Here is a 27,430-nt window from a genome sequence, read left to right on the forward strand (position 1 = left end):
TTTCACATGCATTATCTCATTTAATTCTCAAAACAGACCTATAGGTTAAATATCATTATCTCATTGGACATGGGTAATAGCGTTTAACCTATAGATTTGTTTTGAGAATTACTTGAGGCAACAGAAGCACAGTGAAGTGAAGCAACCTGTTTAAGTTCACATAGCTATTTGGTAGCAGAGCCAAGAATTAAGCTCCAGATGTTTTTATCCCCAGAGTCAATAATGGAGACCATTATTGCATACAGCTTCTCTGAGAGAATCAAATACTGGAGCAGTGACACGTTAGGTCACATGATTTTTTTTGTTTTTTGGGTTTTTTTGGTAAGACCCTTCCCTTTTTTTTCATTTTTTTCCACTTTTTGAAAGAAAACAATTCTGACAAGAATTCATCAAAGAAGATATTCTGAAATTTAATGCCCTGGTGTGGGTATTGGTTTTGATTAAGGCTGTTCGAAGACTAGAATATTAGTAACCCACATATTCCCTATACCACAAAAAAAGAGTAGATTCACTTTTATCTTGGAAACAAAGCTGGATAGAAAAGCTTTTTTAACTTTTCTTAATTCATGAAACATTTATCTTCGAGTCAGGTTTTGTTATAGCAGCACAAATGTGGTCCATCAGCATTTCCATTATAACCCCATATTTCCAGGGCTTTCCAAGAGTGCCTTAGAGAGTCTACTTTGAATTAAAACTTGGCATTCAGGATTTGAATCAGAAAACTCCATTTTCCTTACCAATTAATCAAATAGTTTAGAGGTTCTCAGTTTAGAAGAGGACCAAACATAAAACTTTTATTAATGCAAAAAGTATTTTAAGACCAATTTACTAACAAATATTTTAAAATATTAACACTCACTATACAACTATAATATTATATAACTATTTATATTAGTTCTCAAAAAAGTTAACCATAAACACTCCTAAGATAATATATGAAAGATAACCATAACATCTTATACTTTGCCTTTTTGGCTTTGTAAGTAATTTATCTCTACTTTGGGAATTTGGGTGATTGGAAGTCCTCAGCATAATTGGTTTAATGTTATTAACAGTATCAAGATACTGAACCAGAAGAGCCTAAGTAGGGGGAATCCTGAGAGGGCGCCAGAGTATTTCAACATATTTTTATGAATTTAAATTCATGTGGGGAAATTTTGCATTCTGTACAAAGGGATTAACAGCATGCATTAATTCTGTAAATAGATATTTGAAATATAATGTGCTGAATGCAATGGCAGTAATGAGGATTGAATAAGTTTAGTTACAAAGCCTTTCCACTTAGTTCCAAGCTATTCCATGAATGTTCTGCAACAACGAGGGGGCATGATGATGACCCTGTGTCTTTAATATCTCATTCTGCATTCTTTTCTTTAATCTCTCCCCCAGCCTTAAATGGTTTAGGACTAAGTAAGCACAAGGTAGTGAATGAAAGTAGATGAAGCCTTTTGAGTAAACCTGCTCTCCTGACTGACTTCTCTCCAGCCACACTGGCCTCCTTGCTATTCCAGAAACACACCAGGCAAACTCCCACATTGAGATTTGTTCTAGCTTTTCTTCTTCCTGGAATGCTTTTCCTCCAGATGTCTGCTTGCCTAACTCCCTTACTGCCTCATTCTTGGTTCAAACCCTGCTTTCTGAACGTGGTCAAACTCCATCACTCTACTTGATAACTCGATTTGCCCTTAGCCCTTCAATCCCAGGACTCATGACACCCCTTACCCTACCTGGCTTTTCTTCTTTCCACAATATTTACTATCTTCTAACACACTTTGTACCTTTTAAAAATATTTCTTATCTTCTAGCACACTTTGTACGTTTGTACTTTCCCTCTCCCCCTGGAATGTAAGGTCAGTGAAGACAAGCTTCTTTGTTTTATTCACTGACATATTCTAAGCACCTAGAATTGTGCTGAACATATATTAATTGCTCAAAGATATTTGTTAAATGAATAATACACTGTTGAATGAAATCTGAATTTCTGCCTATAACAAGAATCTACAAACAACCTTCCAGATATAACTTTCTCTGTTCCCTGGTTCTTCTATGGAATTTGAGTTATTTCCCTAAGGTAGGTAAGAATGCTCTTTGAACATCAGTGTCAAAATGAAAGGTCCCACATTTAAATCCTTTTTGTAATGTGTTATGGGCCCATTTTTCTTAAAATTGTTTAAACTAAAACTTGGAAATTTTGTGGTTAAATTGAATTTTAGTTTTAGCTATTGTTTGGAACAGATGACCTGAATGGGTAGATGCAAAGTATGTTTTTCACAAAACAAATGCTTATTTTACTGGGCACATTTGTAACATTTTTTTATACTTGTAATGATATTAATATCAAACTGTGAAAGTTTATGAATTAAAATGTGATCTTGTGATTAAAAAGGAGAAAGAACCCCACACCCTCAGCAGTGGTGAAAATGTGCTGAAAACAAGGGCTTTCTATAAGGGCTTCACTACTTGGCACCATGGCTTGAAAGCTATGTTAATTGCAGTATAGAGTCAGTTAGTGAGAGTTCACCGCCGGCTCAGTGGTATAAAAGTGAGGACCCTGGAATTTCAGTGTAGATACTAATGCTGTTGGCACACGCACCAGCACAGCCCTGTCTGATTCTGAATGGTAGCTGACAGCAAAAGCTGGCCTTTTCTCCCATGAGTATGTATTAGTTTTATTTATGGACTTAAACATTACTTTGAAACAAATAAGATCTGTTATCTTTCCTTTTCTTTTCACATAGTAAATTGAATTTATTTGATTTGTATTTCTGCTTTGTTTTCTTAGGGTAAATGCGAGCAGTCCCTCTATGGTCACATGCATTCCATCAATGATGCCACCTTCACTCCTAGGGTGAGTTCAGTTCTCCCAATAAATTATTTTACTGCTTCATATATACAAATTCATTTTAATGAAACAAAGTTCCAGAAAAAAATGGCACGTTAACAGGGTGAGAGAACAAATTTGAGAATTAATTATAGCAGTGAAAATAATATATATGTAGTATAGGGTTACAGAAGTTTAAAACACACACACGATACAGTGGTAGAAACAAGGAGGAAATCTGTTGTACTTAACTCCACTTAAACACATTTTTAAAAAGCTTTTTGTCTAATGTGGGCTTCAAGAAAGTAAGTGGGATATAAACTTGTAAATTTTAAAGTAAAATCACAAAATAATGAAAATGCTTGAAAGGAAACGTATAAAAAATGTTAAAGAAATAGGGCCTTTCTTCAGGTTAGAATAGAGCAACCTTGATTTGACAGTTCTTCAGTTCCTCATGGACAGCTTTCACATATGTCTTTCTTTATGTAAACTGATGACATAGCATAAATATTTATCTGCAGTTTGAGATATGTAGATATCAGGATGATTTCACCAGTGATGAAGATTGTTAAATATGGCTTTGAGTTTCTGTGCCAATTGGGGTTGTCTCTAAAAGAGTTCAGATAGTAATCGTGGAAGGATGATTTAAGTTTGTTCCTTCTCAGATGAAAGCAATTTGACTAGATAGATGACCTCTCAAGTCCCTTCAAACTCTGTGATTTAATTATAGCTAACATTTTAATTTGGCTCTAAGTTCCCAGGAGAGTGTAAATCTTAATTCCATACTCCTCTTTCTTTTCCAATTAGCTAAAAAAGAAATCTGATAGATCACCTACATCTAACTTCAAAATGACAGCTTAGTCAAAACTCCATTACTATCATGCTGTTATTATTCTTTCAGAGAGAGAAAAATATTCAGTAAAAATCATTTCTACTAAAGGAATGTTGTTTACCTCAACTGAAATTGTGCTGGTGTCGTCAGCCCTGGAATGTTCATGATTGGCTCAACTAAAATTAAATTCTAACAAATTTGTCTTAGTAAGGAATCTCCATTTGACTGACTCTATTGAGCCAATATATTATGGATTAGTTCTAAATACCAAGTAAAATTTTATTTCTAGCAGAGTATAGAACCATTTAAGCACTATGGACCCACATGATAGGATATTTATGTTAAAAAATCTATTAAGTGGCCTAGAGCTTCACATACCCCAGGAAAATTAAGTAGAAGCTAAAATGAAGTAAACTAATATTTTGTAAGTCAGGCATTTATTTTGGTAAGCAATATCATAGCTGAAAAAGACGTACCATTTAACATCCTAAATAGTAAAATTAATAAATATGGAAATAGCCAAATTAGACTTAGTCAGCAGTCAAGGGGCACATACATTAATTATGTATATTTCAAAAGCAGGATATTGAATATGTGGTCCAGGTGTCCAATATCAAAGTGGCTAATCCGTTTTTGCTTACACACTTTGTTCATACCAAGGGGACTATTACAACCCTATTCCAAATCAATATCCCAAAGCCTCATTGAATTTTTCCATTAATTTATCTCTTCTTCACTGGAAATAGTTAATAAACTATTAAGGAAGTGATGTTTTGTTATGATGAATGACACTCTTAAGTAAAATTTTCCATCACTCGTGTCAACTGTTTTGAAAACTGTCGTATTTCACGTACCCGGTAGGGAATGTCAAGAGGGAGGAGGCAGCAGTAACTGAAAGACTTCCAGGATGTCTCAAGCACATGGCATTGTGACACAGTTCACATTCAAACCTCCGGCAAAGTTGTGGTCATAAATGCATCATGCGGTACATACATGGCAGGCAGAGATTTGAATTATTTAGTGTTAGTTCTGCTAATTGTCTGATGCCTTAGGGATATGCATTCAAGTTACATTACCAGTTAAAAATGCGTTCAGCTGTTTACACAATTTTAGGAAAAGTCTACAATTTTAGATTTGTAAGCAGAAATAAAAAATGTAAAACTCAGTGTTACCCAGCTAGCAACCAAGAATCACGGAAACAAATATGCAATATACAGTATATATATATGGTTCTGTAAAGCTGTATAAGTTGAATTTTATTTCTATGTTATAATGTTAGGGCTCTGATGTCTTCACCTCTGGCCGATTTTTCTGTTGGAGATAGACATTTATTTAAAACCTCTTTTTAAAGTAATCTATTAATGAAACACTTTAAGGACCTATGAAAGCTTTTTATTAGGTCAATTTTGTAAAGCAAAACCAAAATATTTTTTAAAAGTTGACAGTAATTGCTGGAATAATATTAATAGACACATACAATTCAATGTAAGTAAAAGAGTGTTTTAAACTATGTAAAAATACATAGCAAGAAAATGAGCAGGGTATTCCTATCAGAGGGAGTCTCCCCAGCCTTCAGTTTTCCAGGAAATTGACCCATAGACTGACTAGGGTAGGGATTCCATCAAGCCTTCTAGAAACTGTTTCTGGTCCTTTTCTAGAGTGATGTTATGGTGGGGTGGGTGTCCTTATCTCTCTGTGGACATTCCCAGCTGTTCTGAGAGACACATAGTCAGGATGACTATGCTGTGCCTGCCTGGTAAGGCCAGGTGAACACTATAAATCAACTCTATTAGAATACCAGTGCATCTTTCCTTGGGAATATTTACCTCCATTTCACACATTCATGCTGGGAATTTAGTCTCAATTCATTAGTTATTAAACGAAATTGAAAGGCTGTGTAGAATCAAAGAAACTACTAGTAGTTCTAGAGGTCTAACCAGCTCATGAAAGGAAACTTCAGACCTACCTCGAGTACTATTCTCACTTCTTTTAATTGATCTGTTGTTTTATTCTAATACTGTTATATTGATTATTTTAATGTAGAGGTGTATATCTTTATTGCAACTAATTGTATAAAATATGGATATTTTGATTTTGAAGTGAATGATATACTATATAGCCTTAATAGAAGACTAGTCAAATTCTAACTTGTTTCCCACCTGTATAATTCCATGGAAACTGTAACTGCCGTGAATATGGTGAAAGAGAGTGAAGTCTATCAGTTTTATCTTTACAGCAGTTGTGAGTTTTAAACAAATAAGAGGGAAAGGGGTTTAATAGTAATTTGTAGCAAAGTAGACACCCCCTCTGTTGGCCTTGAGTCATGTGGAGGGCAAGAGAAATAATTTCCTGTTTTAGAGAACTTGAAGAAGAGTGTAACTATGAGAAGTCATTCAGGCCAAGAAGGTGAAGGAAGTGTTTGGAACAGAGAGCGGCATTACAGGGGAATTGGTTGATCACGTAATGGATCATTAGAGGATGGAGTAGAAGGGTGTGTGAGAGAGAGGAAGGGTAATGGGATAAGATTAAGGGGCAAACACAGCTCTTTGAAGATGAGAGTCTATGTAATAAGGGAAAACATGCTGGCCTGGGCACCTATTGATAACAGAAATAAGTATAACAATCACATTCTGCATGTCAAAATGGCCATAGAATCAAAATGACTATATCAAAATGAAAAATCAAAAAGCCAGATACTCATAAAATATGATAGTATAGAAAAAAGATTAAGTCCAGTCCGCATTTCCTATCCCTAGATATCTTACCCTGAGCTTCCTATCCACAGGTATCGGAGGTTATGGATTCAAGTTGTCTGATAAAGAGTTGCCCCGGGGAGTGTGGGCTAAGTCAGCTTTAGTTCAAAAGTCATTGAGGGCAGATTGGACTTTCAGAATTAAGTCATGGATCATGGATCAAATGAGATATTTTAAAATCAAAATGTGACATAACCCCACTGAAATCCTAAGGTAGATTCACTGCTGTGCTTCACTACTGGAAGCTCCCAGTCACTCTCCCTCATTCTTTGAAGGCTAGAGTTCCTGAATCGCTGTCTTTCCCTACACATATGGCCCATAGAGCACTCTGATCACTTTCTTGTTGATCACTTTTCCTCCAACACTTCTTTATCCTCAGTCGCATACTCCCAAAGTCAAACCGCGAGCACTTTGTCATTAACTAAAGGCATCACTTCCAAAATCTCAATTTCAAGCATTGCTTTTCTAAAGATACCTGTCTTCCAGCTCTAAGTAAAGCCAGTACAATATTTCCACTTCATTGAGAGCTCTAATCAGCTAAAATCTCACTCAGCATCTTATCACCTTTCTGCCTTCACTTATCATTTTATCCCAGCCGGGGTTCCTCAGTTGTCATTCTGGCAATTCCACCACAAAGGACTTTGGTTCAATTTGACCTTGTTTTTTCTGTAATGCTTAACTGGCAAATCTACATTCTTTGGCCTATACTGGGACAGACTAAAAAACACTGGAGGAAGCTATACAAACAAACTGGTTTTTTTCTTTAAATTAACTTTAAATTTCCCTTTCCTTGTTTCATTATGTATTATTTGAGTTCAGATGTATCTATATCTATATATATCCATAATTTCTTTGACTTTTGAGTGGTGGTATTATTTCTGCATTATATCTTATTCCTCCATGTTGCCCAGAAATCTCCTATATCATTTTCTCCTCAACCATTCAAATATGAACTCCAAGTCAACAACTCCCCTGAAACTCTCTGATTTCCATATTGTTTTATCTAATGACCATTTTTCCATTATTATTAAACTTTACTTTTCATAGTTACTTTTAAAACCTTCTTCTTGAATCCTGAGAAGTAAAATTGCTGTGGCCACTGCTCTTTAAACTACTGTTCTGGATCCTTCTCTACTACCTGACTCCCAAATACTAAACTGTATCAAGACTCAATCTTAAATCTTATTCTCTAGCAGGTTCTCTTCTTGCATCATCTCACTCAAACCTGTGGCTTTTAATTTTATCTGCACGTGATGATTTCTAGGTAAATCCCACTCTTTACTTCAGACTCACTGTTAGCTATTTTGCATCTCACCCTAAATATCTGTATCTCATTTTAATATGCTAAAAATGAAACTATTGCTTTCCCTTTCTCTTAACTGGTTCCTTTCCCCATCTTTTCATTTGTCATTGTGACCCTATTAATCCCAATGCAGAAGCAGAAGGATTAGTCATGGTTCACAATTGTCTTGGGGCTTTCTGTCTGTTCACTTTTTAAAAAAAATCTCTCTACACTGGAAAGCAGTAAAAAGGAATGAGAAAAAGGACATTTTAAATCTTGTTTGGCTCAATAGCTCCAGCATCTAGTATAGCTTATTTTGCATACTTAATATTAAAAAATGTGATGAATAAATGCAGAGTTTTAGACAAATGAAAGCACACGGATTTCATTACAACATTGTATCATTACATCTTATTTATTTCAACTTTACTGGCTTTCAAAGTCCTGTGGATATTGAACTGCAAGACACAAACTCATTTATTGATAATTCTCACGATAGATTAATTGCTCCTTAGAAAGCTTCTATAAATCATAGTGTTCCATAACTTTGGAGCCCTGGAAAATTACCCAATTGCAGTTATACTTATCTCCTAGTACATTTTGGATCCTGGCTTTGCCATTCACAAGATGTATAATCTTTTGTTTTTCATTATTTTTTTTTCCAAACTGATGTAAAATTTTTATTCCAAGTTAGTTATTTTATGCAGTAGTTTTCCCCCTCAACAGACTTGTGATAACCACATCTTTTAAGTCTGTAAATGATGTTATCAAAATAATCTTAATCTTTGATATCTCACAAAAATGTATATTTTACAATCCACCATGAATATCAAGGCTGCAAGAATAACACATTGCCTATATCCAAATATTTTACAGCTGTACCCAGAAAGAAAAAAAAAAAAAAAAAAAGGAAAATACCATATATGCTGGGTTAAGGGCTAACGTTACCCGAGCAGCCAGAAATAAAGTATCCAAGTTATTAGCATTAATTTAATACATTTATAACTTCAGTAATCACTTTGTCATTGACAATGATTGCTTGAGCACAGGGCTGAGTGCCCCAAGGGCTGGTAGTAGAAGCTGCTGCTGCAGACCAGTGCCTCCTCCTCTCTGCCCTGCCAGCTCCCACCTGTGCATTGCCCCATATATACCATGTGTATGTGTATATATAGTTGCTTTACAATGTTGTGTTAGTTTCTGGTGTACAGCAAAGTGGATCATCTATATGTCTATATATATCCCCTCTTTTTTGGATTTCCTTCCCATTTAGGTCACCACAGAGCACTGAGTAGAGTTCCCTGTGCTGTACAGTAGTTTCTCATTAGTTATCTATTCTTTACATAGTGGTGAATCATACCACTTCCCCCACCCTGGTATCCATACGTCCATTCTCTACGTCTGGGTCTCTGTTTCTGCTTTGCAAATAAGTTCATCTGTATCATTTTTCTAGATTCCACATATAAGCAATATTACACCATATTTGTTTTTCTCTTTCTGACTTACTTCACTATGTATGACCGTCTCTAGGTCCATCCACGTCTCTGCAATTTGCACAATTTCATTCCTTTTTATGGCTGAGAAGATGTATAATCTTGAGTAAATCATTTAGTTCTTTTGTAAAAATGAATGATATAAAGAACAGTGAATATTAGATAGTATATATAATGTGTTTAACATAGTACCTGGCAAATCGAAAATGCTATTACTATCACTTCTACTCCTACCACTCCTACTATTACTATCATTATTATTATTACTACTACTACTATAATTCTTGGAGCTAATATTTCTTTCTAACCATTTGTGTTCAAATAAGTAGACATAAATAAAAGAACAACCACACACAAATATATGACTTTCTTCTATCCTATAATTTAATTTTATTTAATATAATATAAATGTTATAAACATAAAACTGCAGTATATATTTCACACTTTAACAAAAATAAGAAAATGAAATTCTAAAACTATTCTAAATAAGAAATTATGGAATTGTATTAAACTTGAGCTAAATTCCACTAAAAAAAAATGGGCGTAAACCTCCATAGGAGTATTTTGTCTGTTTCATATCATAGTATACCATTTAATAATTAGGCAGTTAAGAGTTTTAAATTTGATCTGGAATAGATTAATTGCTTTTCCCAAGTTACTAATATGTGAATATAAATGCATTAATTATCTTTTTTAAAAATCATGAAAAAGTGGGCTTCCCTGGTGGCGCAGTGGTTGAGAGTCCGCCTGCCGATGCAGGGGACACGGGTTCATGCCCTGTTCCGGGAGGATCCCACATGCCACGGAGCGGCTGGGCCCGTGAGCCATGGCCGCTGAGCCTGCGTGTCTGGAGCCTGTGCTCCACAACGGGAGAGGCCACAACAGTGAGAGGCCCAAGTACCGCAAAAAAAAAAAAAAAAAAAAAAAATCATGAAAAAGTAAATACTGCAATTGCCTACCTAAAAAGTTATCCTTACTCCATTTTAGCAAAGGAAGCTCAATTTCTGATATTCTGAATTTTGTTTGTTTTTAACCAATCTCAAACAGAAAGTGCGTAGTATCCATCTTTGGCCATTTTATATAAATAGATACAAATAACATTTAGATCATGCAGCCATTAATCTTCTGAAGGACAAATGATGTCAGGCAGTACTTACACACCAAAAAAAATTAATTTTGTTTACTTCTTCAGCAGTACAACTTGATGTCAACTACCATTTAGCTGGGCCAATAATATTGATATTTGATGTCAGTTCTTATTCATTACTGCACCTAGATGATGCATAAGTCAAAACTTTTAGATGTATGGTGAAAAACACTAAAGCAGGTTCTATCTGGGGAAATTGGAGACAACAGCAGAATAGAAAATTAAAACATGTGGAACATGACATTTTCATTTTATATAATATTTGAATTATTTCAATAATTCCTGCATATTAAAAATTAACTTCATATCTTTTAAACTAATGCCATAGTATATATTCTTAAACTAAATCTTTTAGAAAGTAACCTTCTTGCCCTAACATTTTGTGAAGAAAAAATAATTTTTCATAGAAAAATGTGACACAAACAAAAGTGAAGGAAAAAAGTTTGTGTAAGCAACTATTCAAAGATTAATTAGAGAATATTTTTAAGTGTAATAAATTGATAGAGGTTCTTTAGTTCTACTTTGTTATGTTCTCAGAAATTTAACACTGCATATGACAAAGAAGAAACAATACATTTAAGATATTACCCTGACGCCAAAGTTTAACCTTCAATAACTTCCCTAGTTGGATAAAGGTGATTTATGCGTTTGTAGTTTTCTTGATGGTTCCATGAAAATTAGAAACAACATGATCATGCCATATTTCTTGACTTCTTCTTTGACTATGAAACTGATAATTTGTGTGTATGTGTATGTGTGTGTGTATATATATATATATACACACACATATATAGATATTCTTTAGAAGACTTAAAATATTTTGGCATATATAAAAAGTTTAATAATGGAATTTCAATGTAACTCTTTACTGAGCACCTACTATGTCCTGGACACTGCTCTAAATATTAAAGTTTCAGCAATGAACAATACCAAGTTCTACCCTTATGGACCTTATATTCTGGTAAGAACCAGAGACATTAAACAAGTAAACGCATGAATAGTCTCAAGAATAATAAGCGTTATCTATCCAGAATCAATTAGGATAAAGAGTAATGAGGTAAGAGTTGGAGCTTATGATAAAATGGTCAGAGAAGGACTCTCCGAGAGAATGACATTTAAGAAAACCATGCAATGATTTTAAGGAAAACTCAAGCAAAGGCCAAGTTCCTGAGATGGTGGAGGTGTGGCAATGTTAGAAGAACAGGGCACGTGGAGTGGACAAGGATTAGATTAAGCAGGTAGAATATCTTACATCTAATAGATAATTGTTAACTTAGGTTGTTCTTATTGGTTAAATGTGGAATGGTTGAGGCTATTTTACAGTAACCGCATAAATGTTTATTTATACAAAAATGCCCTGGCTATGAGAAGCACAATAGATTATTTTGGCTGAATAATACCTTAATATTTTTTACCCCATATTTTGGCTGAATAATACCTTAATATTTTTTACCCCATAGCCCTTGACATAATTCTTGGTACAGAAAGTAACCAATAAACATTCATTGATTAGGAAATATTAGAAAGCCAGAACTCAAGCAGTATTTTAGAGGACATTCTTTGGACAATGTTCGCTGTGATATGATTAAATTTATTTTATACTATTGACCTTAAAGTATTATTTTAAAATTTATGACATGTTTCAGATTGTCCATGTTTGTTTTGAGCATACAGCTGCCAAAAATTGTTCAAAATATATTTACTACTTTTATAAGAAACAGTGTCACTGCTCAGAGTATTTGGCCATTTAGGCAACTGGTCTTCCAGTACAATGAAGTCTTATTTAAGTAATTTCCACAGTACAAAAATGTTTTAATGTCAAAATATCAATATAAAATTATACATTTTTCTCTAGTAATGATTAATTGTAGTCAGTCTAAACTTGCATGAGATTTAAAAAGTTTGAAAAACTACATGTATGGTAAATAACATGAGTTTTTCAAGAGATTGCTTTACATATATGAATAATGCCTAATGTATCATACATTATCCCTAAATCACATAATTAGAGCAAAAAGAATTGTCACACCAATTTACTCATAAGCATAATTACAAGAAAATTTAATTATCCCCTTTAATGTGATTTTCTCCACTTAATTTTGTGTTTGGGGGTGAATGTGACCCTATGAATCCATACTTCAAGAAGTAACTGCTATAAAGACACAGACCTACTAGAGAATGGACTTGAGGACATGGGGAGGGGGAAGGGTAAGCTGGGACAAAGTGAGAGAGTGGCATGGACATATATACACTACCAAACGTAAAATAGATAGCTAGGGGGAAGCAGCTGGGTAGCACAGGGAGATCAGCTCGGTGCTTTGTGACCACCTAGAGGGGTGGGATAGGGAGGGTGGGAGGGAGGGAGATGCAAGAGGGAAGAGATATGGGAACATATGTATATATATGTGATTCACTTTGTTATAAAGCAGAAACTAACACACATTGTAAAGCAATTATACTCCAATAAAGATGTTAAAATTCTTAGTAAGTGCTCTGTAAATATTTGTGGAAATGATTTAGTTGAATAAAAAACCAAATCTTGTTCTAACAAGGAGAGAGACTGGTTTGACCGGATATTTCGCAGTCTGCACAAAAGTCAGCTGTTAATGTGGATATCCAGGTTCCAAACCCCTCTCTGACCTCTAGTAACTGTAGCAGAAGACTCATATTTCTCTGATTTTCATTTCCTACCCTGCCTCCTTCATTACTCTGGGAATATAGAAGGACTGGCGTTCTCCCTTGATGAAGGACAACAGATTAATAATGTTAAGTGTCTACATCATTAAAATTGCCATCCCTGGTATATTTCAAGTGTACCATCAACTGTGACTAGTTTTTACTCTTCAGGGGGTCCTCTGATCTCCAGTTCCTTATGTAAATTAATGCAAAAACTGCTCCAGTAGTATCACGTGCTATTCATTTCAAACTCCAAAGGGAATGTTCTATTTCTTGATTTGGCAAATGGAAAGAACAGAGTGGCAGTGTGCTGAGTTACAGGTTAACAAACAGAATATTGGTCCAACCTGGGATGAAGAGCACTGGGAAAGAAAGCATGGTGTTATTCTCAAGTCTGTTGAATCAGAGATTCATTTATATCTATTTTGTTCTCATGTATAAATATCTCTAAAATGTAAAGTTATAGTAAAATATATTTTATTCCATTTAGGAGGTTTACAAATTATTTTCAACAGATGACTCCATACCTCATTAAGGGCTTAGGATCATGTCTTATCCATTTCTGTTTTGCACCTCTCCTGTCCTCTCTCCCTCACCACACTCCATTACCTGGAACTGGGTCATTCTAACACAGAACACTTATCTGGTAAATATTTAATCAATGACTAAATTTTATCAGAGTCCTTAAAAAAAGGAATTTCATCATCTTTTAAAATTATGTACAAATTTCTTTCTTCAGCTCATCGTAACAAATGAAAGTAGACTAGTGGAGGGATAGAAATGTACTATTCTGGGAAAAGGATGGGTTAGAGCAGCTTGATTAAATGGATCAAAAAGAAGTAAAAGTTTAGCAGTTGACAAACTGGTTTTTAAAAGCATTTGAATGTCCTTTAATTCACAAATTAGAAAACCCATTAGTGTGGGTTGTTTTAGGAAGTAAGATTACCAGTGCAGGCTTCATTCAAATGTTAATAAATATGGGCATATGTGCTTTACTTAAAAATGGTTGTTTAGAGAAAATAAGTTGATGGACAGAGGCGAAGAACTCTCAAATTATAAGCATTTCAAGAAAATATATGCTCTGTGTCTGTGTGTGTGTAGCATGTGTGTGAATTACTCAAGTGACTGCATTAATTATACATATATGTGTCATATTATAATTGTTTAAACATTGGATGAGAATTCTATTGGCATGTGTTAGTTAAGTCTTAAATTTATTTTCCAGTTTCACAGGGAAAGTGACAAGAAAAGATATAAAACTCTAAGCTCTATTCAGGCTTTTCATTGTCTGGCCATGTTCACTAATGAGCCACGTTACACTCCCCCTCCCCCTCCCTCAATATCTAGGATTTTTACCCTCAACTTCTGCTAGTTCCAAGGTCACTATGCCAAAATTAAATAATAATGTGCATCGAAATTCAATTTAAAAGCTTTGAATAAAGACCTTCCATCTGATTTACATATGAATTTATTCCTTTCTTCTTGTTTATCTAATGGATTTGAATTCAATCAGTTTGAGTTTCTGATCACAGCAACTGCTTACCAGGTATGTGAATTAGAAATAGCTTCAGAGGATCAAGATGGTGGATAGGAGGACATGGAACTCACCTCCCCCAACAAACACATCAAAAATATATCTAGATGTGGAACAATTCTCACTGAAAACCAACTGGAAGCTGGCAGAAGATCTCTTATACAACCAAATCTTCAAGAAAGATTCCCATATAACCAGGTAGAAAGGAAAGAAAAAAAGTATCAAGACAGGACCAGCACCCTTGGAAGCTATCTGTGAAGAAGAGAAGGTTGATATGGGCAGGCCCTCACCCTGGGAAGCCCCCTTGCCTGCTGGGAGGTCTGCTGGGACAGATGGAGGGACTTGAGGGGCCTGGACTCTGCTCAAGAGGAGTGCTATGTGCTGGCTTGCTAGCAGTCAGTACAGAGATACCCCTGCATTGATGGCTGCCACCTTGCTGCACTTCCCAGCCTGAAATGTGCACCAACTGGGGGCTGCTAGTGTGTGCAGCAACTAGGCAGTGAACTGAAGAGGATGGGCCCTAAGAGAGGACTCAGTCTAGCTGCACAGAGATAGCCTAGAGGGCCTGGGGTATGGGCCCCACCTCCCAGCACCAGCCTAGCACTGGGTCCAGGATGAACACAGTGGAGAAAAGGACACAACTTTGCTGCTTCTGAGCAAAACCATGGATGCACGGGAGGTGCATAGGTTTACTGTGATCACATGGGCCTCACTTGCTTCAGCACTCGCCTCCTTTGGGACAGAGCATGCACTTAAGGACAACAGAGCCTTATTGAACCCAACACTCAGGGCTTCCACTCCAACAACTGGGGAGCAGACCTCAGCTTCTGACAGGTCTATCAGCCATGGAGCAAAGAGGAGGCCCCACCCAACATCCAGTGCAGGCTCTGGACACCACAACACCAATCACACCCACCAGCAAGGGGCTAATGGCCATCACACACTGAGGAAGGATATGGCTGGCATCTATACCAAAAACAGCCCTTACACCAAAAATATTGGACTTACACAGTCTACACAGGGGTGCTCCCACATAAAAACACCCCTTCAAGACCACAGTAGATAACTGTTTCTCCTAAATTTATAGTGACAGAGAAAGTTAAATAAAATGAAAAAGCAGAGGAACCACTCCCAGTGAAGATAACAAGAGGAGGAACCAATCAAAATTAGACAACTCAGTTGCAAAGATAAAAGCCGATCTAGAAGCAATGAGTAGCAGACTAAATAACACACAAGAATGAGTAAGTGATCTGGAAGATAGAATAATGGAAATCACTCAATCACAACAGCAGACAAGAAGACAAAAAAAAAATGTAATGGGATAATATAAATATGCCATCCTATGCATAACAGGGGCTACAGAAGGAGAAGAGAGAAAGAAGGGAATCAAAATTGTATTTGAAAAATTATTGTTGAAAACTTTCCAAACCTTAAGAAGGAAACAGATATTCAGGTACAGGGTACACAGAGCATCCCAAACAAGATGAACCCAAACAGACCCACACCAAGACATATCACAATTAAAATGACAAAATTTAAAGATAAAGAGAAGATTCTAAAGGCAGCAAGACAAAAACGGAGTCAGTTACAAGGGAACCCTCATAAAGATATCAGCTGATTTCTCTACAGAACTGAAGGGAGTGGCATAATATATTGAAAGGGAAAACCCTGCAACCTAGGATACTCTACTTGGCAAAGGACATTATATAATGATAAAGGGATCAATGCAAGAAGAGGATATTACACTCATTAACATATATGCACCCAATGTAGGAGCACCTAAACATATAAAACTAATACTAACAGACATAAAGGTAGAAATTGACAGGAATAAAATAATAGTAGGAGACTTTAATACCCTAGTGACAGCAATGGACAGATCTTCCAGACAGAAAATTAATAAGGCAACAGAGATCCTAAATGACACAATAGACTAGTTGGACTTAATTGATATCTACAGGACACTATGTGCCCCCCCACCAACAAAACCAACCAAACAAAAAAACAGAATATACCTTCTTTTGAACATTCTCTAGGATAGACCACATATAGGGCACAAAACAAGCCTCAACAAATTTAAGAAGGTAGAAATTATTTCAAACATCTTTTCTGACCACAACAGTATGAAAATAGAACTCAACCACGGGGGGAGGGGGGGCAACAAACACATGGAGACTAAACAGTATTCTCCTAAAATACCAATGAGTCAGTGATAAAAATCAAAAAGGAAATTGGAAAATACCTTGAGACAAACAACAATGAAACACTTTGCCTTCCAATGCAGGGAGTGCGGGTTCGATCCCTGGTCAGGAAGCTAAGATCCCACATGCCTCGCAGCCAAAAAACCAAAGCATAAAACTGAAGCAATATTGTAACAAATTCAGGAAAGACTGTAAAAATGATTCAATAAAGACTTTAAAAAGACATCCAAAAAATCTTAAAAAAACACAACCTTACAAAATCTATGGGATGCAACAAAAGTGTTTCTAAGGGGGAAGTTCATAGTGATACAGGCCTTCCTCAAGAAACAAGAAAAGTCTCAAATAAACAACCTAACCTACCACCTAAAAGAATTAGAAAAATGAGAACAAACAAAACCCAAAGTCAGCAGAAGGAAGGAAATAATAAAGATCAGACAGAAAATAAAGTAGAGATCAAAAAAGACAATAGAAAAGATCAATAAAGCTGGTTTTTTGAAAGGATAAACAAAATTGACAAACCTCTGGCCAATATTACATGAACCTCATAAATTCATTTAACTAATTTTGTTAGGTGATAGATATTTTTGTATTCCTATAAATATTCTTGAGCTTTTTTTCTATTAAATTACTTAGAAATTGGTTCTTTCATGTCTGCTCTTAAGATTTGTTAGGTGGGACTGCAGCCATTCTTAATCTAGAGTTAATTATTTCCCCATTTCTGAAGCAAGACACTTCTTTGTGCTCTAGTCCACACAGTGCCCCTGAATCTTGAACTTTTTCAGTCTGGCTACTGGGACAGGCACAATTCCCAGCCTTACGTGAGTGCCTTTCCCTGTTCCCTCTAATCATTTCAAGTGGTTCTTTACCAGGCCTCTGGGTAGTTTCCTCAAATGCACTTGCCAATCTGTACTCAGCTAAATACTGGAGGAAATTGCTCTGCAGATCTCCAGGGTTCTCTCCTCGTGTACTCTGCTCTGCAAACTTGAGCTGCCTTGTTTCCTTGGACTCTCAGCTTTATCCCCTCAACCTCGGAGTCAGCCATGCACTGTCCAGTTCCCTCTCCCTGTGCTGTGGACTAGAAACTATCAAGGCAGCATGTCACAGCAATCTTCTATGGCTCACATCATTATTTCCTGTATCTCAGTGGTTATTGACCTTTGTTGCCTCATGTACGGTGTCTTGCAAACTATTGTTTCCTGTATCTTGACCATTTTTTTGGATTTTTCACACAGGAGAGTAAACCTGGTCCCTGTTACTCCATTCTCCATTGTGACAGACAGAGGGAGTCTTTTTATCATCTGCCTTTAACTGTCAACAGATTTAATCAGAAGATATGTGATTTTAATGATAATGACATTCTTTTTAAAATTTATAGTTAGCCCTTTCTTCCATAAAAAATAAAGGTTGACAGTGTGTCTGTAGTAAATCTGAATTATAGTCCTGATTGGACCATGGATTTCATGTGAAGGCTTAAACCAGTCCCTTAATTTCTCAAGCCTTCACTTTTCTAATCTGTGGGAGACTTTGATCTGGACAACCTTTATATCCTCTTTCAGACATGTGTCTATAGTCACTAATGTTTTCCTTAGAAATTGAGAAAAGCTATTGAATTTGAATATATCAGTTAGAAGGCTTTTAAGAGAAACAAGAATGTGTTTTCAACATCTGGTCTTTCTGAAATTTGAATGATCCTTTTTGACTCCATACTTACTAGCAAACCCAGCAGCAAAACTGAAATCTTTCCTTTGACGTACACAGCAATGCCAAACTGAAATAATTTAATATTGTTCTCTCTTCAGATATTAAGTACTAAGCTTTAGTTTTTACTTTATACCTCTTTGGTTTATTCCTTCATATTCCAAAAATCCTCTTGCCCTACTTTGACATTATAGTCAGCACGTTACTATGTAAATATATCATAAATGAGTATTGCAGTGTGACAAGCCGTATCACAAGAAAACATCAAGGACCTACAAGACAAAGATCTCATACATGAATATCTGAAATAATGCCAATAATGACACTGAAAATGAAGTAAACTCACATGAGAGTCAGAAAATGTATCTCTAGTGCTTTTAGAAGGGGCTCATTGCCAGAGGCAGAATGCATTAATTTCATATGCCATGTTAGGGATTTTCCATTTCTCCTTGAATAAAACGTTAGTTTCAAAAATTGTCCTTAAACTAGAAAGACTCTCAGTGATTTGTTAAACCTTCTTCTCCCCATTACCTTCAGAAATCCACTAATTTTGCACCATATCTGGCAGACAGGAAGTTGGGCTAATGTGTCATCAATTCTACCAGAACTGTGCTTTCAATTTATTCAGCATTTGCAGAATGAAGGGCATTATGCTAGGTTTTGTGGGCGATTCAGCCAACTAAAGTATTTAGTCCTGCTCCTTGATGAACTACAATATAATTAAAGAATAAAAATCTACACACAAAGTGGATAGCTATCTATCAATGTAATGCAACAAATTTTAGATACCAAAAATAGCAAATTAAAGATCAATGGGAATATCTGGCATAATTCTTGAGAGAGGTCAATCATAAGCATTAGGAAAAGTTTTGCTCTGATGATTCAGCTATGGAAATAATGATTCATTAACTCATTCGTTTCAATATTTTTAAGTGTATAATATAAGCCCCAGAGTACAAAAGATTTACAGTAGTACTATCTAAGTAAACTTTCTGTAATGATGGAACTGTTCTTTGTCTAAAGTGTCCAATATGATTGTGACTAGCTACATGAGAAAATGTTGATTTTATTTATTTACTTTTTTTGCGGTACGCGGGCCTCTCACTGTTGTGGCCTCTCCCGTTGCGGAGCACAGGCTCCGGACGCGCAGGCTCAGCGGTCATGGCTCACGGGCGCAGCCGCTCCGCAGCATGTGGGATCTTCCCGGACCGGGGAACGAACCCGTGTCCGCTGCATCGGCAGGCGGACTCTCAACCACTGCGCCACCAGGGAAGACCAAAATGTCGATTTAAAATAAAATTAAATTAAATTTAAAAATTAGTTGCAGTAATTAACATTTCAAGTACTCAGTAGCCAGTAGCATTGCACAATATAGGTCTAGAAGGAAAAGACATGCATGTGTACAAAAAATTACAATTTGTTGTGTAAGTTTTATGACATGGCTGTTCAGGAGCAAGATAAGGAATACCTAACGTTCCCTAGAATAATTTAGAAGAAGTTGTGTTAGAGCCAAGTTTTAAAATATATTTAATATTTAACAGAGAAAGAAATAGCAAATCAGCATCCTAGTCAGTAGAAATAGTGAGAAGAAAAGGATGAGAGCATAGTGTATTCAAGGAGTAGAGCAGAGTAATGTGCGGAGAAGTTGTGGGAGATGAGAGGCAGGAAGGAGGCAGGTCAAGGAGGGGCTCAAATTTGTATTTTAGAAAATATTACTCTGTCATTAATTTTTCAACTATGGCATTATTGATATTAGGGATGAGGTAATTTTGTAAATCCAGGGGTGGGGATGGGCTGCCCTGTGCATTATAAGATATTAATCAACATCCCTGGCCTCTGCCAACTGAATGCCAGTGGTAGGTGCCCCAGCTGTGATAATCAAAGATGTCTCTATAGACGTTGTCAGGTGTCCTCCAGGAGGCAAAATCACCCTGGCTGAGAACCAGTTGTGAAAATGAACTGCAAAAATACATGGCTGAAGCAGAGTTCACTACACGTGTCTGTGCGTGAGATGAGGAGGACCTGAAATGAGGGATTTGTGGAGAGTGGAGGCCTACTTCAACTGAACAGGATAGGAGAGGAGAGAGATGGAGAATAGGATGACAATCTCTGCTGAGTGAATGGGATATGAAGCCTTTTATTGAAATGGAAAGTACAGCAGAAAGATCAAGTTTGAGGGAAAGATGAACTTGGCTTTGAATATGCTGACTTGTGGTATCTGTGGAATATCCAAATAGTAATGTTCTGTGGGTATTTGAAAATAAAGATCTGGAATTCAAAATAGAGATGTCAATTGGACGTGTAAATTTGGGAGTCGTAAGTATGTAGACATTGTTGAAATCATGGGAACACTTCTTTCTGCACCTAGCAATCTAGACTTAATGACAACTGTCATCATTTCCACCTGATCTCTAAATATAGTCCTATTCAATCCATTCAAACACATAGCCCAGTGTTGCTTTGATTTTTGTTTTTCTCCTGACTTCATGTAGAATCAAGGACTTTGAAGTCCAGCTACACCAGCCTATTTATGTTCAGTACTTCTGCCCAGAGGGCCTTGATCTCACTCTTTCCTTTTCTTGGATCACTCTTCTTCCTTTGGCTCTGAACTCAGAAGTCATGTTTCTAGTGAGACCCTTCTTGACTCAGGCTATTTATGCTTTAACACTCTTTCTGCCAGGTATTCCATGTCTACACTTTTTTTCCCATAAATCCCGTTAACATTTAACGTACCACATATTTTACTGATTTATTTAATTTATCATATGATTCTCTCCAGAAGCATACAAGTTCCATAAGTCCAGGACTTCTCTCTGCTTTGTTCACTCCTGTTTATCTACCACTTAAATCAGTGTCTAACACCTAGTGAACTCCACCAATATTTCTTTGATGAATGAAGAAGTTTCCTACTGGTCCAGACAAGTTTGCCTGCGTTCAGTCAAATTCTTGCTAAGACTTATGGCACAAACTTGAAAACCACAGGAAAGTCATGTTTACTTGTTTTGCAGGGTCTCAGAGAGACAATTTTGTACGTAGGTACCTGCTTAACTCACTGAAACTACTGGCCTTCATTCTTTTTAACATATCAATATTTATGTTCAAAACACGTAACAACTTTTCATATCATATGAAATTCATATTTCTCAGTGTGAGCTCCAAAAACTCTTCAGAATTTTTACACATTACTAACCTCATCATAAATTCACCTAATTCCCCCTAGTGAAATATGTTAATCTCTGCTTTGTATTCTGACATTGTACCATTTTCAATACTAACGATGCCCTCCCGCTTTCTGTCCACTAATGTCTCTTCATAATCTGCACCTACTTAAAATGTCACTGTTTCTAGAAAGGTGCATTCACTTAATGGACCTATTCTAGGACTGCATTCCTAGAGGAAAGCTTCTCTGATCCCACAGGCTTGGGTTAGGTGGTCAATTTTTACTAGAAATAATCCTTTATCTACTTCTGGCATTTAACTTTGCCTTTAACATTGTATTTGTATAGAGCTTACATCTATTGTATCTCTAGATCATGACCCCAAGCCAGTGACAGAGTACAGCTCAGTAAATATTTGTTCCTTTATATACATTAATTGTCTTCATCTGTTTCTAATTATTCTTCTGCCTTTTAAATTAACACTTGCTTGCTCAATTTGTTCTTTGCTAATACATATTTGTTGTTATTCTGTTACAGTAACATTAGCTCTTTCAGGGCATTCTACCTCCATAACAGACTATGCTCTTTAAGCACTTAAAATGGGACTTTATGGGCTTCTATTCTCCAAAGCATCTAGGTCAAGGCATGCAAAAAGCTTCCTTGCTAAACGTTTAAGATCTGGGACACTTGGTCAGATTGTCTGGATTTGAATCCTGGACCTACATTTTATTAACAAAATGCCGTTAGGCAAGTTGTATAGTATTTTAAGTCTCAATTTTCTCATCTGAATAATCTGGTGGTATAACCTAACTATAGAAATGAAGATTTCAATGAGATATTAAATAGAAGTCACTTTGAACAGGTTATCATGATTATGTAGTGCAGTGTTGTGTACTCTAGATGCTACGTACTTGTTTGAGATGTCCAGGTCCCATATCCCTGGGGCATGCTTGGTGATTCAAGTTATTAATACCTAACTGATTGACAATGGCATAGAGCAGAAGTACGTGCTGACAACAGCAATCTTATCAACATCTTTCCAGTGCTTTTTATTCCTTCCTTATTTAGCCTCACACTCTGAACATTCCCAAAACTTACCTTCTGTTTCCATTCTAATTCCGTAATTTCCTTAGCTTATTTGTGCCATTAAGGTACTGAGGGAAGAGTGTAATGAGCTAATGCTTAATGCTGCACAAGCCTGTCCTAAGAGAGACACTAATGTATCAGTACTAAAAATGTTTGAAATACTAATTTTCCTGCTAATGAGCCTAACCATTTTATTATAGTTATACCTTAATACCAAGCTGCAGGTCATTACCTTCATGTATTAAAAGCAGCTGATGTTTCTAGGGCTTAATGTATCTGCCATTTGCTTGATGACCCCTCTTTCTTGCCCATTTTACATAGTAGATATTTAGAAAATGAAAATTAGATCACTTGACAGGATCACTAATGAAAATTAGATCATTTGACTTGACATCATATTGTGTATGATGGTTTGATTTCATTATTTATTAAAAACTATTTTTCTGATTATACTAATTAATAGATACTAGTTCCATGAAATTTGAATTTTGAAAATATGAAAAGGAACAAATAAAATAAGAATGATTCATCCTGTTACCTAAAGATAATCAGTTATGATTTAGTCCAACCAATCTTATTTTCAACATATGTTTCTGTGTGTGTATAACTGTAAGTAACTCTGCTGCTTTATTGTACCACCATATGTATATTTTCCTTTGTATTAGTAATCTTTGGAAATGCCATCCATAGTTAAATAATAGTTTAGTTATATAATTATATGTTACAGTTATATCTATATAAAGATATGTATATATACATGTGCTTCTGTGTATCTTTTTATCTATTGAACAACTAATTTCTTGTGTTTCTACTGCCCCATCTTATAAATAATATTGTGAGGAACATCTTTGTGAACAACTATTGATCTGAGTTATTAACTCACTTAAATATATTCTAATGGAAGAATATATTAAATATATTTAAGCGTTTGTGATATACTATGCTACATTTTATATATATATATATATATGTATGTTAAAATTGCAGACCCTGAAGTCAACTGACATATGCTTGAATCCTCACTCCAAATTATTCTACTAAGATAATTTTAGGAAAATCACTTGATCTCAATTAGCTCTAGTAATAATTTTTTTCACTTAAATTTCTTTTTTTCTGATAATGATACTCCTTTGCCAGCTTCCTATTAATTAGTATTTAATAATTAAATTCTTTTATTTTTACTCTGAGTATATTTTTTTTGCCACTGTTCTTATTTTAATGTTTTTCTTGTATTTTGCATAAGATTGTATTTTCTGTTTTTCTAAACATTTTTGTTGTCTATTTTAATTGTTAAGTATAGCCTATTTATGTGCGTGTGTATGTGTAATTATTTGTATGTTCATTGTTATTGCTATCACAACTTATTGTGTTTCCCATTTATTCTTTTCTTTACTTCTTTTTAATGTATTTCTTTTTTTTTAATTAAGATTAAAATTAAGGTTAGATTAGGATGGTTAGAGTTAGGATTTGGTTTGGACATTTCTTTTTTGTAGCAAACAGTTAACTAACCTTGACTAAAGTTTCTTGATTTTTCAATATCTGTGCTGACCATATCACCTGACAATATAACTATTAATAGTTGTGGCAAAATATAATTATCAATAGTTCTTCCCATAAGATGTTTATGTTTAAACTTTTATAGTCTGAATGTTTAAAATACATTTAGTCCAGAGTCATATTTAGCTAAGTAAACAAATTTAGATTGAATTTTATTTTCCCACACGATTTGGACATTATTCCACTAGTTCTAACATCTAGTTTTTGTTATCAATCTAATTGTTTTATAAATAATCTGTAATTTTTCTCTTGTAGATAATTTTTTTTCATTCATAATGCTCCATACTTTCATTACTTGTTTCTAGGTGTGTTTTATTCTTATATATCATGCTCAATACTTGGAATGCACTGTTATTTTTAATATATCTTCCTTCAATTTTGGAAAAGTTTCCATTATTATACCTTCAAATACTGCTCTTCTGTCTGTCTGTACATGCTCTTCTTTTGTAATATATTGGAATATCCAGCTCCGTACTCCCCTACATCTCTTACTGGTCTGAATGCTTTCATCTTTTTATCTCTACATATGCAATCTAACTGAATTTCCCAGTACAATCTCCAATTCACTAACTCTCTTTTCAATTTTGTCTATTCTAAAGTATTTCCTATCTATTGAGCCTTTTGTTTTCAATGATTAATGTTTCAATTTTCTTGTTTTTTTCAAGTCATTTTAGACTGTTTTGGTTTCATTTCTTTTTATTTAATGAGTATTAATTTTCAACATCTTTGAGATTCATACTTATTTAAAAATATTTTTCAGTCTTTTTGTAATTTTAACGCACTCAGATTAACTTTATTTCCAATTATTGACAGGCTTAATAACTTTAGATCTCTTTACCTATCACAAAAAAAAAATTGTGGGGCTCCCCTGGTGGCGCAGTGGTTGAGAGTCCCCCTGCCAATGCAGAGGATGCGGGTTCATGCCCCGGTCCGGGAAGATCCCACATGCCACGGAGCGGCTAGACCCGTGAGCCATGGCCGCTGAGCCTGCACGTCCGGAGCCTGTGCTCCACAATGGGAGAGGCCACAACCATGAGAAGCCCATGTACTGCAAAAAAAAAAAAAAAATTGTGGCTACTTTTGAGTAGAGTAAGAAAAGTGGTTCTTTCTTTTTGCTTCTTTACCTCTCTTGCTCTCTATTTGTGCTTACTCTTTCAGAGCTTTCAATATTGTAGCTATTTCCTTTGTCTCCCAGGCCAATAGCCTCAGGGTATCCTAGAATAAGTTCTACATTTATGATTCAGGTAGCCTGCCTTCTAGGATTGAAAACCACTGAGCAAGTTATTAGCATGTGTTACTTGGTTCAGATCCAAGTTGTAAGACTGTGTATAACTCCAGATTCCTTAAATATATACCTTCAAATAAATTGCATCTTCAAACAGATTTGAAAACAACTTTTGTCAGCTTCATATTTTTAAGAAAACTTACAGTATCCATGGCTTTAACGATATGTAGGCTTTTATCTCCCATCTGACACAAAGTACTTTTAGTCTCTGATACCCTACTGAAGCTGAATAACTAGGGCCTGCTCCTAAACCCATAGCCCAGAAGCCTATGGTTTTATTTCTAGTCTCTACTTTATGTTTCTATTCTATTTTTCTGTAATGAGTATTATTTTTATTATTCTTTATCATTCTTTGAGATCTTATACTTTTAAAACTTCGGTTCTTTGCTTTTTTTTTTAATATAAATTTATTTACTTTTGGCTGCGTTGTGTCTTGGTTGCTGCGTGCGGGCTTTCTCTAGTTGAGGCAAGCGGGGGCTACTCTTTGTTGCTGTGCGCGGGCTTCTCATTACAGTGGCTTCTCTTGTTGCGGAGCATGGGCTGTAGGCATACGGGCTTCAGTAGTTGTGGCACATGGGCTTAGTAGTTGTGGCTTGTGGGCTCTAGAGTGCAGGCTTAGTAGTTGTGGCTCACAGGCTTACTTGCTCCGCAGCATGTGGGATCTTCCTAGACCAGGGCTCAAACCCACGTCCCCTGCATTGGCAGGTGGATTCTTAACCACTGTGCCACCAAGGAAGTTCCTGAGATCTTATATTTTTAAAAATAAATTTTTAGGCAAACTTTCTCTTTGAGACACATTGTAGAGCTTAGTGATTAGCACATATTCTAGAGCCAAACAAGTCCAAATCCTGGCTCTTCCTCTTTAAACTGCATAGGTGGTGGCCAGGTAATTAAGTTTCCTGTGGCTCAATTTCCTCATCCATAAGATGGGGATGTTAATAGCGACCTATTTCATAGTAGTTTTTGGTTTTGTTTTTGTTTTTTTAAAATTACGGGATATTTGTATACAGGTTTTCCCCACTATCCAAAAGTTGAGCATTCCTTTAAAAACTTGCATAAGCCAAAATGGCATAAAGCAAAGAAGCAGTTAACTTTTTTGTAAATGTGAAAATCCTCTTTGGATTTCTTTCAGTTAGCAAAAGCAGGAAATAATGTAGATCTTTCATAAAAGAGAAATAGTGTAAAGCAAACTTTTGAAAAGTGGAGAATACCTGCATGTATGTATAATACCTGCATATGTGTATATAAATGCTCAGAACCCTGAGTGGCCCATGGTTATTACTCAATTAGTATTAATTATTTTTTGTCTCATTTTATAGCTCTGTTTTTAAGACCCGCTCAACTAGAAGTCCTTCAATACACTATTTAATTTTTCTAAAATTTATTTAGTTGAATATTGTGAGATAAGATTAAATTTTGACTCATCATATAGTTCTGAGAATTAGCTGTGACATTATTTATGGATTTACTATAAGATAAATTATAATGCAATATGCAAATGTATAATTTTCCTGAATTTATTTTAAAGTATCATTAAAGAAAAAGTAATATATTTGATCATTAAATCTGAAGAATATATACCTTTTATTCTTGAATAATTTAATTATTTGTAATTATTGCCCACATTTAAAATATTAAAGGATTTTCCACCCAGATTACTCAGAATTCCTCATTACAAAAAATATACACAGTTTAACCTGCTGGGGTATTATCAGCACCTAACTAACGTGGGGGAAGGGAAATAAACAATTACAGCTGGCTTGCCTTACACATGGGAGAAGGGAAAAACCCAGTTCCAGCCCACTCTAGCCAACCTGTTCCACCTAAGAGGGAGAGAAAAACTGAGAAACACTTATGAAGTTCATGGTCCAGAGGCATAGGCTCACTAAAAGACTAAGACCTAATCATA

The 27,430-nt window shown here is 35.5% G+C and overlaps 1 protein-coding gene across 1 annotated transcript in view; it reads left to right on the plus strand.

The window, feature by feature from the left end:
* Positions 1–27,430, plus strand: part of SPAG16 (sperm associated antigen 16) — an 885,716-nt gene that overhangs the window by 606,611 nt on the left and 251,675 nt on the right. The window contains exon 14 of the mRNA XM_079924326.1: positions 2,783–2,848. Within this exon, the coding sequence (XP_079780452.1) occupies positions 2,783–2,848 (66 nt within the window). The remainder of the gene's footprint in view (positions 1–2,782; positions 2,849–27,430) is intronic.

Source organism: Stenella coeruleoalba (genome assembly GCF_951394435.1).
Source record: "Stenella coeruleoalba genome assembly, chromosome: 6".
Lineage (NCBI taxonomy): Eukaryota > Metazoa > Chordata > Mammalia > Artiodactyla > Delphinidae > Stenella > Stenella coeruleoalba.